Genomic DNA, 17,591 nt, shown 5'->3' on the forward strand with positions numbered 1-17,591 from the left:
AAAACAAAATTTTTTTCTAACAATGTCAATTGTAAATAACTCGAGAACGTCGATAAAAATTTTTTAATTTTGAAATACCGCAATTCCTTCTCTATACATCTGATATATATATAAATTACAATTTCTATATATATATATAAAAATTGTAAGAAGAATTGAGGACAACTCATTCCGTTTGTCAAATACTTATCGAGGAGCAAAAGGAGACGTTCTCGTTCGATAAAAGAGGAGATCTTTATGTCAAGTATGCTCCAGAGATCGATCAATTTCGATTTTCGTTTTATCTGATGTGACTTTACTAAGGCAGGCGGGCGGGCGGGCACATGGGCATAAGCAGGCACTTATGTATAATAGTTATTTGCCGGTCAGGCAAGCAGACACACGCGACCACACAATCGTACACGTGAATAACACGCTTATAAGATACAGTTATATAGATATAGATATATAGATATTTACGCATTCTGCAACGGACAATCTATCGAGAGGCCCGGTTACAGCCACATATAATAACATATATTTGGGTTGCCAGCGACACCTCTACTTTTTCTTTTCTTTTTTTCTTTCCAGTTTTTTTTTTTTTTTTTTTTTTTTTTTTTTTTTTTTTTTTTTTTTCTTATTTTTTTCTCCTTTTCCTTGCAAATTTTCATTTCTGTCCTTTTAGTTTTCATAAATATTCGACCGTATACGTCTTTTCCGTCCGAACTTTAAAGAAAATGTCGATTTTTTAAATACGTGAGATATCGGATTAGAAGACGAAAGAAATATTCGGCATACGATTTTAAATGACGCGTTCTTTTTCTTACGCGCACGCGCGCGCACATGCGAGTAATCATACATACACACACATACAAACGCGTGCACACACACATACCGTCGTATCCACGACGAACCATCTTCCTCTTTAATTTACTCGTCGTACGTTCTTCGTTTTCTTTTCTTTTCCTTTCTTCTCTTTTCTTTTCTTTTCTTATCATGTTGTTATTTTCTGTTCATTTTCTTGTTCGTTCTTATTTCGTTCCGTTTCGTGTTCTTTCTAGCGTGTCTAAGAGTTCATACGTCTCACTTGCGACGTGTATCAAGAGTTTACCTTGTTCTCTGAAACGACGATGAGTTCGTCTGTTGACATGCGATGTCCATCATAAGAAAAACCAGAAAATCCTTGTTTTCCTTCGTCTCTAGCGACTTTTAAATTGAACAATATCGACATTCGATTTTACGTAATTTTGGCCGATCAACGTCTTTAATGAACCAATGATACATATCTTATATATATAATATATATATGTATATAAACATATGTAATAGATATATGTATATAAACATACATATATCGATCGGATAAGAACTAGGATAAAAGATAACTTCAACTAAAATCAATTGGCATAGAAAGAAAAAAAAAAAAGAAAGAAAAGTGAAGGAAATCCGAATCGTACCGATTTCTTCTTCAAGCCCTACGTGACCTATAAGAAAATCTACATCTAAACTCTCGATATGATTTTATATCGTTCATGGTATAAAACCATTTCCATTTCTACGATTCGTCTCGACTTAGTAAAGATAAAAGAAATGATTTAAAGCCAAATTGTGTCAACTTGTTTAATTCGGCGTAAGATAATTATCACGTATATACATATATACGAGGTTAATTTGCAAAATTTATGGCATTCTCTGGACTTTTTTTTTCGTTTTTATTTCTTTTCTCGCAGTGTACAAATTTTATTATTAAACATATTTTTGAAATATTTTAAAATGGAAAAAGTCACGAATTTCACAAATTGCCTCAGTTTATATGTATATATATACATATGTATATATATATGTATGTGTATATATACATATGTATATGTAGATATATATATATATATAGATGTATATAAAGTACAAACAAATACGTTTTAAGTAAATTACAATCGCGTTAGTCTCGTCTATTTAATTCCAAGTCGGAATACTCGAATCGTCGATGATCGATACGAAGAAGCGCGAGAGAAGTCGCGCAGGCTCGAGAAGAGATTGGAACGCGGCTAGGTTACTAATAAAAGAAAACAGAGAAATGAGGTGAAGAAGTCAGCATTGTTGAGAGAGGAAAAATATCGATGAACGATATCCTCCACGTATAATTTCATTTTTCGTAGAAATTCAATTACGAAACAATTCTATTACGTACGTGAATGAGGTACCATTCATAAATACTTACGAGTTCTTACGAAAGAAACTTACTTATATTAAAAAGTATCATTTATATAATAAATATTTACGTACACGAAACGTAGATAAGATAACGGTTCTCGTGACCTAATATAATTTTACATTCATATATACATTAATAAAGAATATGTAAAATATTCGAACACCGCATAGTTTCTTGAGAATTTACAAATGAAAAATTAGATAAATAGAAAAAGGAAGAAAAATGGAGAAAAGGAGAGATAGAGACATCAAAAAGACACGCGGAACGACCAATTAATTTGAATCACATAAATAAATCAAAAGCAAGATGCAAATTACGATAGAAAATACATTTATGAAAAAAGATTTACTCAAAATAGGAAGACATAAAGATATATATATATATATATATATATCGCAACTTTCTTTATGTAAATAGAACGTATAAAAGAACGTATAAAAAAAAAAAGAAATCAAACGGTAAATATATACTTATATAATGGAAGAATACACGGATAATTACGTAAACACATATACGTACGTACAACAGACACAGAAAACAATAGATAATATACCATATTTTATCGAAAAATAATAAAAATATAAAAAATAAAATAATAAAAAAAAAACACAAAACTAAACGAAGGAGAGAGAGAGAGAGAGAGAGAGAGAGAGAGAGAGAGAGAGAGAGAGAGAGAGAGAGAGAGAGAGAGAAAAGAGAGACAGAATTTACGCGCACGAATATACATATACATACACATACAAAAATGCACATACATATATGTATATATATATATATATATATATATATATATATATATACACATATTCGTCGTGGGAAATCCTTCGTCTCACTTCTTTCATCTCAACGTCCACATCGATTTCTTTCGCAAACGTCGGAACGAAATTATTGTGTTAACCGTCGGTCACCGAGAGAATTTACGAGGAAAAATAAAAGATTTATAAATAAAAGACAACTGAATTTTCTTTTAAATATTACTAAAGAAAAAAAAAAGGAAAGAAGAAAAAAAGGAAGAGATATAACAATAAAACAATAAGAAGAAAAAGAAAATAAAAATGATCGAGGAGAGGGGTCGCGCACAAATCAATCGATGTCTATTTGTAATTCTCGTCGTCACGAAACACACACTGTTATTCCGATCTTCGTCATATATGTATATATATTTACGAACTCGAACGTTATTAATAAACGCTTGTTGCCCACCGAGTTGGCGGATCACGAAAACAATGTGAATCACTTTTGTATTTGATTGAACGTAGCAAGCGTTACCAGTTAAATCGCGTGAACAATTACCCTGGCTCGATCCCAGATAAGAAAAAAAAAAAGGACAAAAAAAGATGGGGAAAAAACGAGTTAGAAAAAAACCGAAGTTTTTCTATCTTTCTATAGTCACGAAATAATAATTGAGGTCGTCATGGAAGAAGATCGACGCCATTTTATTTCATTATTACGTATATAATACGTATATAATTTTTTTTGTTCTCTCTACGTCGTTGTGTATACGTTATCCGTTCTTTCTTCTATATACGCTTTTCCTTCGAATCGTAAATCTTGCCAAGGCTTCCGAAGTAGTAAAAGTAAAGCCTTTAATGCTCCTGCAATGCTAACACTTTCCGATACAAATAAAGTAAGAATTTAAAGAGAGGAAGATAAATAGATAGATAGATAGATAGATAGATAGATAGATAGATAGATAGATAGATAGATAGATAGATAGATAGATAGATAGATAGAAAAAAAAAGAAGAGACAGATACAGATAGGGAGAATAGGAATTTTAAAAAGAAAAAAGAGAACGAACGTATACATATATGCATACATAATACATAACCTACATATGTATATATACGTGTATACGCACATAGGCATATGTATATGTGTATGTACGTGTATATATATATATATATATATATGTATATATGTATATAGAAAAAGACTGGATCGAAGCTTTTCGAAAATTCGGAAAAGATGTCGTGTTTTGCGAGAGCATTTTAATGCACGCTCCCGAGAAATACATTTTCCACGCGTTTTCCTGAATTTTTTCCACGCGTCGTACCTTTCATTGATTTCCTTCTGCCTCGGATAACTTCAATGGTCTGATCTTTAACGATTATTTTTTTTTCTCTTCTTCCCTCTTCACTTTTCTCTTTTACCTCTCCTTTTCTTCGACACATTTTTCTTCTTCCTCTTTTTCTTCTTCTTTCTTTTCTTCTTCTTTCCATTTTCCTCTTTTGTTCTCTTTTTTGTTTTTTTTTTCTTTTTGTCCGATTTTTATTTAACTTCTTTCCTTTTTTTTTTTGTTTTTGTTTTTCTCCACTTTCCTCCCCTTTCTCTTTCTCGTTCCTTTCTATATAATTTTTTCTTGAGAACGGTCATTCTCGCTTTATTCCACAAAGATCCGCCGTCTCTCTTGTTGTTATTATTATTTTTTTTTCTCTTTTTCTTGTTTTCTTTTTCATCTTTTCTTGTATTCTTCCTCTCCGAAACGATAAGAAAAAGAGAGGAGCATCTCCTCGTCTCTCCCACGTATTTTCTTTTTGATTTTTTTTTTTTTTTTATTAAATAGAAGTGGGGGACGTTCCTCTATTTCACAACTACCCTTCATTATACTCTAACGATATAAATACCGTTTATATTATATTCGATTTCTTTTTTAATTTCTTTGATTTTTTTTCTTTTTTTTTCTTTCATTTTTTGTTTTGTTTTGATAATCTAAGAAAAGAACATTTCGATCTAGCTTATTAAAAAACGAGAGACAGAACCGAGGGAATTTTACCGTAAAAGAATAGAAGTTAGAACCCGTACGAAATATGGCGGGAAAAACGGAGATTTCTGATACGGAGGATTTTAGTTAGTAATCAAGGATGATCGAGGATGAAGGGTTAATATGCGATAGCGGAAGGGGATTCCTTTCGTTTCCTTATTTTTTTTTTTTTATCCTTCTTCCTTTCATTTTTATCCTTATACGAAAGAGAGATGTTTCTTTAGGGAAAGCGACGAGACGAACTCACCTCCTCGCATAATGCCAGCATACGCCTCGTACTCTCCAGGGACTGAAATAAAAGGAAATGCTTATTATTATCGCGGAAGACTATTGGAACAACAAAGAAAAATATAAAAAAAAAGATGAAAAAGAAAAGTAAATAAATGAAGTACATCACATTTTATTCATGAAAGATAAAAAAAAATGTGAAATATAAATACGTCGATATGTTGAATTCGAGAACTTATAATGAAAAGAGAAAAAGATCGTGCGAGTAAAATAAAAATTCCGTCGTTCGATAAAACGATGAAAGTATGTCCTTTCGCAAAGTATGTAATTTTTTTACGTAACGAAAAAAAATCTATGATCGGATCGAACTAATCGCGTTCCATAACGAAAGGACAAAGTTTACGTTAGAGATATGTTACTGTTAATCGAACGCTTACCTCATCGGTGGTCTGGTCGGCCTTCAGCTGTAATTCTTGCAATTCGGTGCGAGGTGGGCCACATTCGGCCGCACCCGCCGCTGACGTTGGTGCAGGCATCTCGGAAGGTGCCCTGAAGCGCTGGTTGGGCCTATCCGGTTAAATCGAAGTCTTCTATTTAACGAGGAATCTCTCCCTCGTGTATTCCTTCTCTTCTTTCAAATACGAAGAGAAAGAAATCAGACGGTTTATGATCTCTCGCGTGTTACTGTGTCCAATGATAATACATCCTGTAACACAGAGAAAGAGAGAAGAACAAAAAAAATAAAGAAGTAAATAAATAATGTAAGGCATCGAAAACGATATCACTTCGATCTCGTTCTAATTCGTATTATAACAAATTAACTCGATAAATACGTCGTAAATGAATGAACGCGAATTTATTAATTAAACTATTCGAGATGAAAGAACCAATGCGACATGAGAGAAAAAAAGAGAGAGTGAAAGAGAAAAAGGGGAAAAAAAAGGAGATAAAACTGACAGAGTTAAAGCTTTCTTCCTCGAAGACAAGAAGACAGGCACCACGCGTTCTCCTCTGACAGTAGAAACACCAACGAGGATGGCGAAAGTTGGCGCAACACTTGGGAACTCGCGACTCTTCGTAAAAGAGGAGAGAGAGAGAAAGAGAGAGAGAGAGAGAGAGAGAGAGAGAAAGAGAAGGTGTAGGTGGAGGTGGAGGCCGGCCCACGAATACGCGCGCGACGTTACGGAAAACGTAGCTGGCTGCTAACGGTAGCGTAGACAACACACATCTAAGCCGCGTCCTAACCTTCTACGGAAATCAATACCCGAGGACGAGGGAACGAGAAGCACAGTACAAGCGACCGAGCGACCGAGCGACCGAGCGACCCACCGAAAAATGCGCAGACGCGAACCACCCACTCGTCTCTCTCTCTCTCTCTCTCTCTCTCTCTCTCTCTCTCTCTCTCTCTCTCCCTCTCTTTCTTTCTTTCTTTATCACTCTCCCCTACCTCTATCTATCTACACACACACACACACACACGCACGCACGCGCACATGCCAACACACGCATACCTACACATATTTTATACGTCTGCAACCCTCTCTAAAAGCACGCGCCGAAATCGACGAAGCAACCCTACTCTCTCTCTGCTCGCTTCCCGAGACGTCAATGCTGTACGCACCACAACGATCAGCTGGGTTTCACGACGAGATATGTACAGGTCAGGAATTTTCTCTCTCACGAGAATATCATCATCTAGCAGGCAATTTTTTTTTCGAAAAGTCGATTCTCATTTAAGAAATATTTCATAGCTCCTGGGAAACGCCGGATTTTTTTTTCTTTCTTTTTTTCCTTCTTCACCCTCTCTCTCTTTCTCTCTCTCTCTCTCTCTCTCGCTCTCTCTCTCTCTCTCTCTCTCTCTCTATCTATCTTTTCGATCTCGAAGATCGTTCATTCTCTTTTAATACGTTCATTTTTGTAATGCGAATCATGCCAGTGATAAAACTCGAATATAGCCAGACATTGCGATATATGTATACCTAGCCCATCTACTATACCTACTGTATATACACTTACGTACATATATATCTATGAATTTATTCCAAGAGTGGTACATAAAACTTTGGGAATTATTTTTGACGATACTATAACATGTTACGACGAACTTTGAACGACGAACGATACGTATCACCTATCGTCAAAGTCATTTTAATTATTATCAAATTGTCAGTAATTTCTGATGTCATTCAAGATACGTCCAACTAAACTTTACGATGTATATTCGTGTCTAATCAAAGAAAGATATTAAACGTTACGTACTCTGTATACGAATGAATTATTATTCTCATAGAGAAGGAGGGGGAAAAAGAAAAATGAAAAAGAAAAAAGAAAAAACAGAAAATGTTACCCCAACTTCGATTAATCTCGATAATAAATAAATAGATATAAGTGAAAATTCAATACTTGTCAATTTCTATAATAAAGTATATCGGAGAATAAAAAGGAGATCGAGGTAGACCCGATTTAGGATGTCAATCGAATGCTTTTGTCCTTGTCCTTGAGATAGCTGGCTCGCTTCCAAGTTACGACGGGGTAACACGTTTACTCCCCCGATCTTTCACGCCAAGATCACGGTCGATCGGGGCATATGAGCGAACCGAACGTGAAAGGAACATTTCAATGGAGTAATAAAAAAAATGTTGAAATAATGAAAGATAATGAAAAGTAGGTCGTACGAGATATATATAAAATTATGTAAATAAGTTTATAAAAAAATATATATATAATTAATAAATATCTCGGTCAATAGGGAAAAAAAGGAAAATAAAAAAAAATAAATAAATAAAAAAGGGGATGAAGTGTTAGATGGTCGGGGGAGGAGGGAGGGGGGAAACTTTCGAAATAAATATTTACATCTCATATGCAACGAAGACTTTTTTCGAATAAAAATGTACGTCACCTTGAAACCCATACTACATGCAGTTTTCTCCATTGACAATGAGAAAGTAACGAAGAGCTTCATCGATCGATGATCGCAATTGCAAACGTGCGTAATGTATGAAGATTGCATTAGCATGCGTGAGAGACCGTCGTTCCTATTAATACGACTTCCCAATCGTTAGAAATGCTACGTTAATAAAATATTGTGAATAATGAAGGATACCTTTCGTGTGAATAATTCCATTACGAAGAATTTTTTTTTACCGAGAATAATGATCTGTTTCAATTGATTTTAGCCTTTCTTATTATTCATATTATTTATTATTATTTATATTTAAGAACGTTGATTAATATCAGGGTCTTTTTTTTTTTATTTTTTTTTTTTTTTTTTTTAAGGGAGAAGAAAGAGAAATTTATGAGAAATCTTACCGATGATACAACATTGCGGTTAATGTGCAAACAACGTGAGAAAATCAATATTTCAAGACACTTATTGTTAGATATGTAATGACGCATAGATACGTCATAGCAATTAGTAAACATGGAACGTATGCTTTTAAGTACCGCTTTTCGACATTTGTTTCATCCGCTCTCAAACAGTATATAGACTTTTCCTTGCGAATTAATCGGTCGTTCGAATCAAAAGAAAAAGAAAAAAAAAAATAAATAAATAAATAAATAAATAATACAAAAAAAAATCTCGTGATTCTTCCCAATTTGCTTTTGATTTTGCCAATATGCTTGACCTCTTCGACTTAAATGACCCCGATCGATATTATTGTGCAATATTTTATGTTGCGCAATATTGTTTGCTTTCTATCAACTACATACGTGAAAGGATTAAATTTACATTACTAATATGATAGATAATAACGAATAAATAAATAGAGATTACATTGTTATCTTTATTATATAAATTATTTCATATCATAATAATTAATGTTCCTTTCTTTTCTTTTCTTAGAACTATATACCTTATATTATCTAATAATAATGACTATGTCAAGCGTTATTTGTATTTATATTTGTATTATAAAAATAAATTTTTCAATCTGTATCAATCACTTTGATATGTAATGATTCATTGATATCTATTCAATTATTTTCTACAGATACGAATTAAAAATAAAATTTTCCGTAGTTTAAAATTTTTTTTTCTTTTTCTTTCTGTTTTTTATTTTAATTAAATTCTCAAAGTATATTTAGAAAATTTGAAATTTAATAGCAAAGATGATAATATGGAAGAGATATAAAACAGGATATGATAAAAGATGACTATAGGCATCCTAACCTATGCAATAAAAGATAGAATACTGTGAAGACAATTGTTAAAGTAACTCATAAAAGATACAAAGAATATTATAATAAGAGAATTACTTCGTAGAATAATAAAATGACATATCTTAATGGAATGCAGTTGTTTATAAAATCTTAAAGAAGAATTTTTGATATGTAAAAAGTACTATATTTCAAAAGAGTTTATGCGTATAATATGATATTAAAAATAATGTCAAAGGAGGAAACGAAGATACTCACTTCCCTTTAACGAGGAACGAAGTGAAATTAACAAACGTGATTAAAATAAGTACACTTTATATGGCACTCAAGTAAATGTCGAAGCAGCATAAAGTAGAAAATCGATAAAACTTTGCCTCAACCCGTAACGTTACGTTTATTTTCGATTTATTAAAAAATAATAATTAGAGAGGTATATAATCACTTACCAAAAGGTATTACTCGTAAAGAATCGATTAAAACTAACGTTTCTGACACCGTATACTCCTTCGGAGAACTTGCTTCTAATCGCACTTTGCTGATAACCACTACTATATCAAATTCCTTACCACTACACAAATGACAAAGAAGAAATACTCTTACTAATATAAAGATTTTATTTCAGCGCACTCTTGTGTAAAAATATAGAAATATTGAAAGTTAATATCGATAGAGGTTTGTCGATAGATCGACTAAATAAAACCCACCAATCGTGTAGTTTCTCGATTGAAAAATTTCGATTTCATTGGTACGTCGAAGTAAACAAATTTTAACCAAGAAAATTATTACTTTAACCTAATATCTACAACAAAATATCCATGAATATAACGATATTTTTACATAAACGATATGAACGAAATTATTTATATATATTATTCATTTTTTAGTCCTAATGGTGGCTCGAAACATTTGTTAAAGTTTAATTCGTGTTCTTTTAAATAAGATTCATGATAATCTTATAGCGACAAGTGTCAATGACAATGTCAACGTTAAAGAACAATGATGTTACTGGTGAACCTCTACGATTGACACATATCAAGCCATCCTTTGATGCTGAAGAACTTGCCTTAGCATCACGCCAAGATCTATGGCATAAGTTTATTGTATTGAATTGCCAACCACACGGAAAAGCAGAAATATTAAAAGCCATTATAAATGCTTGCGAACCAGAAATTTTGTTACCTGTTATGTATAAAAAAGAGAATGAAAATAAAAGTACTTTTCTGGCTAAATGTAATTCTGGTGCTATTGAGAATCTTGTAAAGCAATGCTTGTGTATAGCATTACCTGGTGGCTATGAAATATATATCGATATTATATTAGGATTCATTAATACACGAGAATTATCATTGAATCCTAACAAAGTAATAGCACAATCTTTATACCAGAGATATGAATCAGTGAAAAAGATACTTAATTTAGATGATTTTGAAAATGACAGATTATTAAGCTCAATATTTTGTCCTATATCTATACCAAAGATATTCCATCTTGTTTTAAGATGTGCCAAACAAGGTGTTATGGGCAATAATCGTGAATTGAAATTATCCGTTCGCGAGTTAAGTTTGAAACATAACAATTTGACAGCCATTATATTATTTGAAAAATTCTTTAATTTTCATTTAACTAAATTAGATTTAAGATATAATCAAATATTAGATGTTGAATATTTACGTTATTTTTCTGAATTTAAGATAACAGAACTTTGGTTGGATGGAAATCCCTTATGTACGCAATATAAAAATGCACAAGAATATGTACAAGCTGTAAAAAATATCTTCCAACATTTACAGAAATTGGACGGAGTAATAATAGGTATGGAGAAGAAATTTATACCAAATATACAAACTCATTATCTTAAAGATGGTTCTAAATTGCCATTAATAAAACAATTTGTGAAACATTTTTTTTTAATGTATGATCAAGAAGATAGATCAATTATGAATGGTCTCTATGATAAAAATGCATTTTACTCTATGACTTTAGGTGCTGGTACAAATTATGTGCATAAGCAAGTAGCTAAATCATTTGTTACAAATAGAAATTTACTCAAATTTGTGGATTATGCCAAATGCCATGAATTTTTATTACGTGGTCCTGATAAAATAATATCAGTATTGAGGCGCCAACCTCCCACATCACACGATATTCGTACATTTAACATAGATTTATTATATGAAAGTAATAATCTCTTAGCCATATCCATACAAGGATTATTTTATTATAAAGAAATTTCTTTTCTTCCTATGGTATTCAATAGAACATTTATTATAGTTGGTAAAGAAGATAACGAATATTGTATAACTAATGATCAGTACTTTATTGATGGACCTTACTCTAATAATCTAATACAAATTAATACTGAAATGAAACATGACATTAAAAATATGTGTGTATTTGTCCCAACTATATTTAGTCCATCAGAAAAAAAGAAATTAATTGTATTTTTACAAGAACTAACGTCAATGAATTCAACATTTAGTTTAAAATTTCTAGAGGATGTTAATTGGGATATAAGACGTGCAATCACTAATTTTACAAAAATGTATACATTAAATGATGTACCTCCAGAAGCTTTTGAATAAATTATTTTTATATAATATGAATCAATTGAAATTTTTGAATATATTACTTATAGATCGTTAACAATCTATATTCTAATATATTTATTTTTTATTAAACACCATAAATTCGTGGAATATTAAATAATTTCTATTTATAAATGAACATTATTTATTGCTGACTCACAAATTTACGTACAATTTCAGATGAAATATATTTATAAATTACTCTTAGTAAAGTACGATATAAAACTATTATAAGGTTATATTGTATGTGATAATCCTAACAAGTGCTATAAAGGATCTTATCGCATTTAAGAAAATCAATAATTTTCAACATAGAACGAATATTCGTCAGCTGATCAGAACCTATTGATTGTTTGCTTATTTTGTCCTACAAGCACACAGGATAACAAATATTCTAAGAATATAATCCCTATACTTCAATATCTTCAATCGTTAAAGATGTCATACAAAATTTTTCACAAGTCATTGATTTACGTTATATAATCATAGAAACATTAAAAATATTTCATTTCAGTAATACAATTCCTTAGTTTAGAGAATATACATTTTATAGTAGTAGGGATTTTTATGCACGAGTAGCGGTAGTACTACTCGCCTGCATTGCAGGTTCCATACTACATAGGGGCCTCAGTTTGCACGTTCCTGTCAAATATAACGTTAGCTATGGTAAGTTCGATATTAAACTTTGCATATTGATTTATACTAAAATAATTTCATTATATTCAAGTTTTTAATATATAAAATAAAATAAAATTTTGTTATTTTAGGATATACTAATTTTTTTATTAATGAGACAGTTGAATGACCTGTCTTGTATTACATCAATACTGTACATAAATTCTATTATACATAAAGTACTAAATTTAACTTGAATTCATTATAACTTTTTACAGCGGATGAAAGCATTGAGATGCCCTACTGATGAGCTTAGTCTCACCAACTGTGCTATTATTAATCCTGATGACTTTCCAGAGGATGTGAAGTAAAATTATATTTTAATTATATACAAAAAATTTGATGTCAATCAATTATTCTATAAGTCTAACCAATTTTATATGTATTCTTTAGACATATAGAAGTATCCACTGGTCCGAATCAGCATTTTGTGTTTACTGTGAAGCATCATCATGAGGTTCCTCATGGAGCGGTTGGATTTAGCTTGCCTCAACGAAAGTGGGCTACGCTTTCTCTTGGACAAGATATTGAAGTTCGACCTTATTACTTTGATCCAACATCTAGTTCTGAATGCTTATGCACTATTGTGTTGGAAGCTGACTTTTTACAAAAAAAATCGTATGTCTTGTTTATCATTATGATAATATCTGTTTTTTTATCGAACAAGAGATGTTATATTGTATTCTATATATATATATATTTTTTTTTTCTAGGACATCTTTGGAACCATATAATACAGATGAGATGGCCAAAGATTTCCTGTTGCGCTTTTCGGGACAGGCATTCACCGTGGGTCAGCAGCTGGTATTTCAATTTAAAGACAAAAAAATGCTTGGCCTTGTTGTTAAAAGTTTAGAAGCTGCTGATCTTTCTGCTCTTAAATCAGGGCAGAATCCAACACCAAAAAAGACAGAAATGGGTCGTTGCTTGGGTGATACTGTAATACAATTTGAAAAAGCAGAAAATTCAAGTATAAATCTTATTGGAAAAGCGAAAGGGAAAGTTGTTCGACAGTCAATTATTAATCCAGATTGGGATTTCCAAAAAATGGGGATTGGTGGTTTAGATAAGGAGTTCAGTGCTATCTTCAGAAGAGCATTTGCATCAAGAGTTTTCCCACCAGAAATTGTAACTCAATTAGGTTGCAAACACGTTAAGGGTATTTTACTTTATGGTCCACCAGGAACAGGAAAAACATTGATGGCAAGGCAGATAGGTACCATGTTAAATGCAAGAGAGCCAAAAATAGTTAATGGTCCACAAATCTTAGATAAATATGTTGGAGAAAGTGAAGCTAATGTTAGAAGATTATTTGCTGATGCAGAAGATGAAGAAAAGAGGGTATATGTGCTTTATTTAATATTATATATCAATAATAGCAATTATAGAATTTAATTATTATAATATAAAATCATTTTCAGCTTGGTCCAAACAGTGGATTACATATTATAATCTTTGATGAGATTGATGCTATTTGCAAATCTAGAGGCAGTGTAGCTGGTAATACTGGAGTGCATGATACAGTCGTGAATCAGCTACTTGCAAAAATTGATGGTGTTGAACAATTAAATAATATACTTGTTATTGGTATGACCAATAGACGAGATATGATTGACGAAGCTCTTTTACGTCCTGGTAGATTGGAGGTAAAAAAAATATATAAGCAAATATATTAACATCGTATATGTCTACATTAATAATTGATATTTAAAGGTACAAATGGAAATTAGTTTACCGGATGAAAATGGAAGATTGCAGATTCTTAATATTCATACATCTAGAATGAAGGATTATAAGAAAATATCACCTGATGTAGATTTAAAAGAATTGGCAGTAAAAACTAAGAATTTTAGTGGTGCTGAATTAGAAGGTCTAGTAAGAGCAGCCCAAAGTACAGCTATGAATAGATTAATCAAAGCTTCAAGTAAAGTTGAAGTAGACCCAGCTGCAATGGAAAAACTTATGGTTGCTAGATCCGACTTTTTACATGCTCTTGAAAATGACGTTAAGCCAGTAAGTAAATTTAAATTATAAAAAAGTAAACAATTCATCAAAATTAAATGAAATAATAATAATAATAATAATAATAATAATAATAATAATAATAATAATGATAATAATAATAATAATAATAATAATAATAATAATAATAATAATAATAATAATAATAATAATATACATACACACACACTTATATATTCATTGAATAATTTTTTAGGCATTTGGTACAAGTGCAGAAGCTCTTGATCACTTACTTATTCGCGGTATTATTTCTTGGGGAAGATCAGTTACTGAAATTCTATCTGATGGTATGCTTTATATACAAGAAGCACGTGCCGCGGAAAGCTCAGGTCTTGTATCAGTTCTCTTAGAAGGACCTCCAAACAGTGGAAAAACAGCTCTTGCAGCACAAATTGCTAAGAATTCTGACTTTCCATTTGTTAAGGTTTGCACTCCAGAAGACATGGTTGGCTTCACAGAATCTGCGAAATGTCTGTCAATACGAAAGGTAATATAATTATTTTAATTTATATTAACATGGATAAACAAATTAAAATATTATATACAATAATATATTGTAGGTATTTGATGATGCATATCGTTCGCAACTTAGTTGCATTTTGGTTGACAATATTGAACGTTTATTAGATTATGGTCCTATCGGTCCACGTTACTCGAATTTAACATTGCAAGCGCTTCTTGTTTTATTAAAGAAGCAACCACCTCGTGGTCGTAAATTATTGATTCTTTGCACTTCAAGTCGCAGGTAAATATTTTATCATATACAAACAAATAAATATTTATATCTACATACTATATCTCATTTGTTCATTACAGACAAGTTTTGGATGATATGGAAGTACTATCAGCATTTAGTAGTACCATTCACGTTCCTAATTTATCTACACCCGAACATCTCTTAAATGTCTTGGAAGAAGTAGATTTATTCACAAAACAAGAAATGGCATCTTTACATGGAAAACTTCAAGGAAAACGGTAACATATTATTAAATTACAATTATTTATTTTTATATACGAAAAAATAATTTATTTTTTCTTCTGATTCTAGTATATTTATTGGTATAAAGAAATTATTATGCCTAATAGACTTGGCTCGTCAAGTAGAGCCTAACTACAGAGTACCAAAATTCCTCTCAAAATTAGAAGAGGAAGGTGGATTAGAATAAAAAAAAAAAAATTGGTTTCTGAATTCTAATTGTGTAGTATCCATAGGTTGGTATGATAAATTTTTATATATTAGAATAAGCTAAATACAACTAGAATTTATCAATTTATGTAATACAGAATCGATATATCAAGTATAATTCCTTTGTAGGTATTTTTTGCGATCGGATGGAGCAAAATTACAAGATCAATAATTCTAACAACATAATATCTTTATAAAATGTTTATGCATTAGCAAAAATGAAAAATATCTTCAATCTTAAATGGTATTATCTATTTTTTATACCATTTAAACAAAAGGATATAGATATACTTATATTTATTTTATATATTTTTTGTTATCATATAAGTGATTTTTATATAAGTAAATATATTAAGTAATTTTAATTTAATATGTATATCATCCCGATTATACAAATTTTGATTTTCAAAAAATATTGAATGTATCATTATGAAATGATACTTTAATTTTGTTCTTCAAATAATTCCTTTCGAATTCGATAATGTTTTGTAATAATATTTCTGTGTAAAAAATTACATATGCTTTAATTTTTAATCCTGAATAGGTGTACGTAAAAGGATCTTTGTGATGCATTCTTTGAATTTTTCTTTTTCAGTATACGTCAGTACAATATGATTTATGACATGATAAATATCGATTAAATTTAACCATATATGTATGTGCACGCGATACTTACGCCGCGTATGTCCCCATATATCTGCTTGTTATATGATCGTTTGACATCACAGTGATCAATTGTTAGCAATAAATATAATAATACTTATTCTTGATCAAACACAATGAAAATCTGAATTATGTATATTATTGATTTTAGACTGTTTTGTAATTATCATTGTTCGATGAAAATCATAAAAGAATGGTAAGCAACTTATATCACAAAAATATAAGAATGAATGGAACAGAGAAAAAACAGGTAATTCGATAAAACGTTTGTTCGATCCTTTTACTTACTATTTGAGACTAAGGACTATTGCATATTTGATTTGATATAAAAACAGAAATGTTACTTAAAAAATTGATCGATTTCGAAATAATGAAATTATCCTAATATAAATTTTTATATGTACGAATAGTAGGTTCTCCGATAAAGTGCATATTATAATTATTTGATTACAGATAATAAGATAGATAATAATCGTCGATGTAATAGCAGAAGTTGACAAGATTTATTCGAAATTATCTAGTTAAAATGTTACTATAATTGTTTATAAAAGAAATATTATAGAATTGATTTAGCTTTTGATTGTTATTCTTAAACTGTTGTAAAATTATTCAATTCGCATATATGTAAAACTACAATAGTGTTTAAATATTTAATGCAACCATAGGACAATGATATGTCTTTGAAATATATAACAAATGTACAAAAGGTAATAGGAAAATGTAAAAAAAAAGAGTTGTATTCCTATTACGTGATTACAACACATAAGTACATATATACATATGTATATGTACCTATACGTTTATGATTAATAAAGCAACAATTATATATATAATATATATATATATATATAAATATAATGTATACACATGTGTATATATGTATATATATAATTTTTGCTTCATAAATCGAAAACGATTAAAAAATGAAAATAATTATTCCTTTATGTTACATGTACAGCTTGTGTAATAAATGTATGTACAGCTTATATGTCAGTGTACAGGTATAGACTAATTTTTCTATTTATGTATTTCATTACATAATTTTTTACTTTATTTTTTTTTTTTTTTTATAAATAATGCATTTACTTTGCTTTATACTCCAAAAAAAATTTTACAAATC

The 17,591-nt window shown here is 30.6% G+C and overlaps 3 protein-coding genes across 11 annotated transcripts in view; 2 read left to right on the forward strand and 1 right to left on the reverse strand.

Moving 5' to 3' along the window:
• Snap25 (Synaptosomal-associated protein 25kDa) overlaps window positions 1-9,917 on the reverse strand; it is a 33,630-nt gene extending 23,713 nt beyond the window's left edge. For 7 of the 9 annotated variants that reach the window (XM_035864450.2, XM_035864423.2, XM_035864442.2 and 4 more), the window contains exons 1-3: window positions 9,787-9,917; window positions 5,620-5,888; window positions 5,202-5,243 (exon numbers count right to left, since the gene is read on the reverse strand). In XM_035864450.2, the coding sequence (XP_035720343.1) occupies window positions 5,202-5,243; window positions 5,620-5,718 (141 nt within the window). In that variant the 5' untranslated portion in view covers window positions 5,719-5,888; window positions 9,787-9,917. Of the gene's footprint in view, window positions 1-5,201; window positions 5,244-5,619; window positions 5,889-6,139; window positions 6,484-9,598; window positions 9,698-9,786 lie in introns of those variants that run through there. The other 2 variants (XM_085655039.1, XM_035864432.2) reach the window with 2 other exon arrangements.
• A 177-nt stretch (window positions 9,918-10,094) lies between these two features.
• On the forward strand, window positions 10,095-11,922 carry LOC118440799 (nuclear RNA export factor 1). The gene has a single exon (XM_035864367.2). The coding sequence runs from the start codon at window positions 10,312-10,314 to the stop codon at window positions 11,920-11,922; it is 1,611 nt and encodes a 536-aa protein (XP_035720260.1). The 5' UTR covers window positions 10,095-10,311.
• A 545-nt stretch (window positions 11,923-12,467) lies between these two features.
• Window positions 12,468-17,335, forward strand: LOC118440743 (vesicle-fusing ATPase 1). The gene is made up of 11 exons (XM_035864210.2): window positions 12,468-12,591; window positions 12,819-12,907; window positions 12,994-13,218; window positions 13,314-13,941; window positions 14,022-14,246; window positions 14,314-14,613; window positions 14,819-15,109; window positions 15,183-15,367; window positions 15,439-15,597; window positions 15,671-15,834; window positions 15,938-17,335. The coding sequence occupies exons 1-10, from the start codon at window positions 12,589-12,591 to the stop codon at window positions 15,786-15,788; spliced, it is 2,223 nt and encodes a 740-aa protein (XP_035720103.1). The 5' UTR covers window positions 12,468-12,588; the 3' UTR covers window positions 15,789-15,834; window positions 15,938-17,335.
• Window positions 17,336-17,591: the final 256 nt, after the last annotated feature.

Source organism: Vespa mandarinia, chromosome 2, assembly GCF_050613455.1.
Source record: "Vespa mandarinia isolate Hongniang chromosome 2, ASM5061345v1, whole genome shotgun sequence".
NCBI lineage: Eukaryota > Metazoa > Arthropoda > Insecta > Hymenoptera > Vespidae > Vespa > Vespa mandarinia.

What these genes read in the sequence shown, in the direction of transcription:
- LOC118440799 (XM_035864367.2), top strand. Translation starts at nt 10,312, where the DNA reads ATGACAATGTCAACGTTAAAGAACAATGATGTTACTGGTGAACCTCTA.
- LOC118440743 (XM_035864210.2), top strand. An exon ending in CAGAAGATGAAGAAAAGAGG is followed by an intron (nt 13,942 to 14,021) that starts GTATATGTGCTT and finishes AATCATTTTCAG; the next exon opens with CTTGGTCCAAACAGTGGATT. An exon ending in TTGAAAATGACGTTAAGCCA is followed by an intron (nt 14,614 to 14,818) that starts GTAAGTAAATTT and finishes ATAATTTTTTAG; the next exon opens with GCATTTGGTACAAGTGCAGA.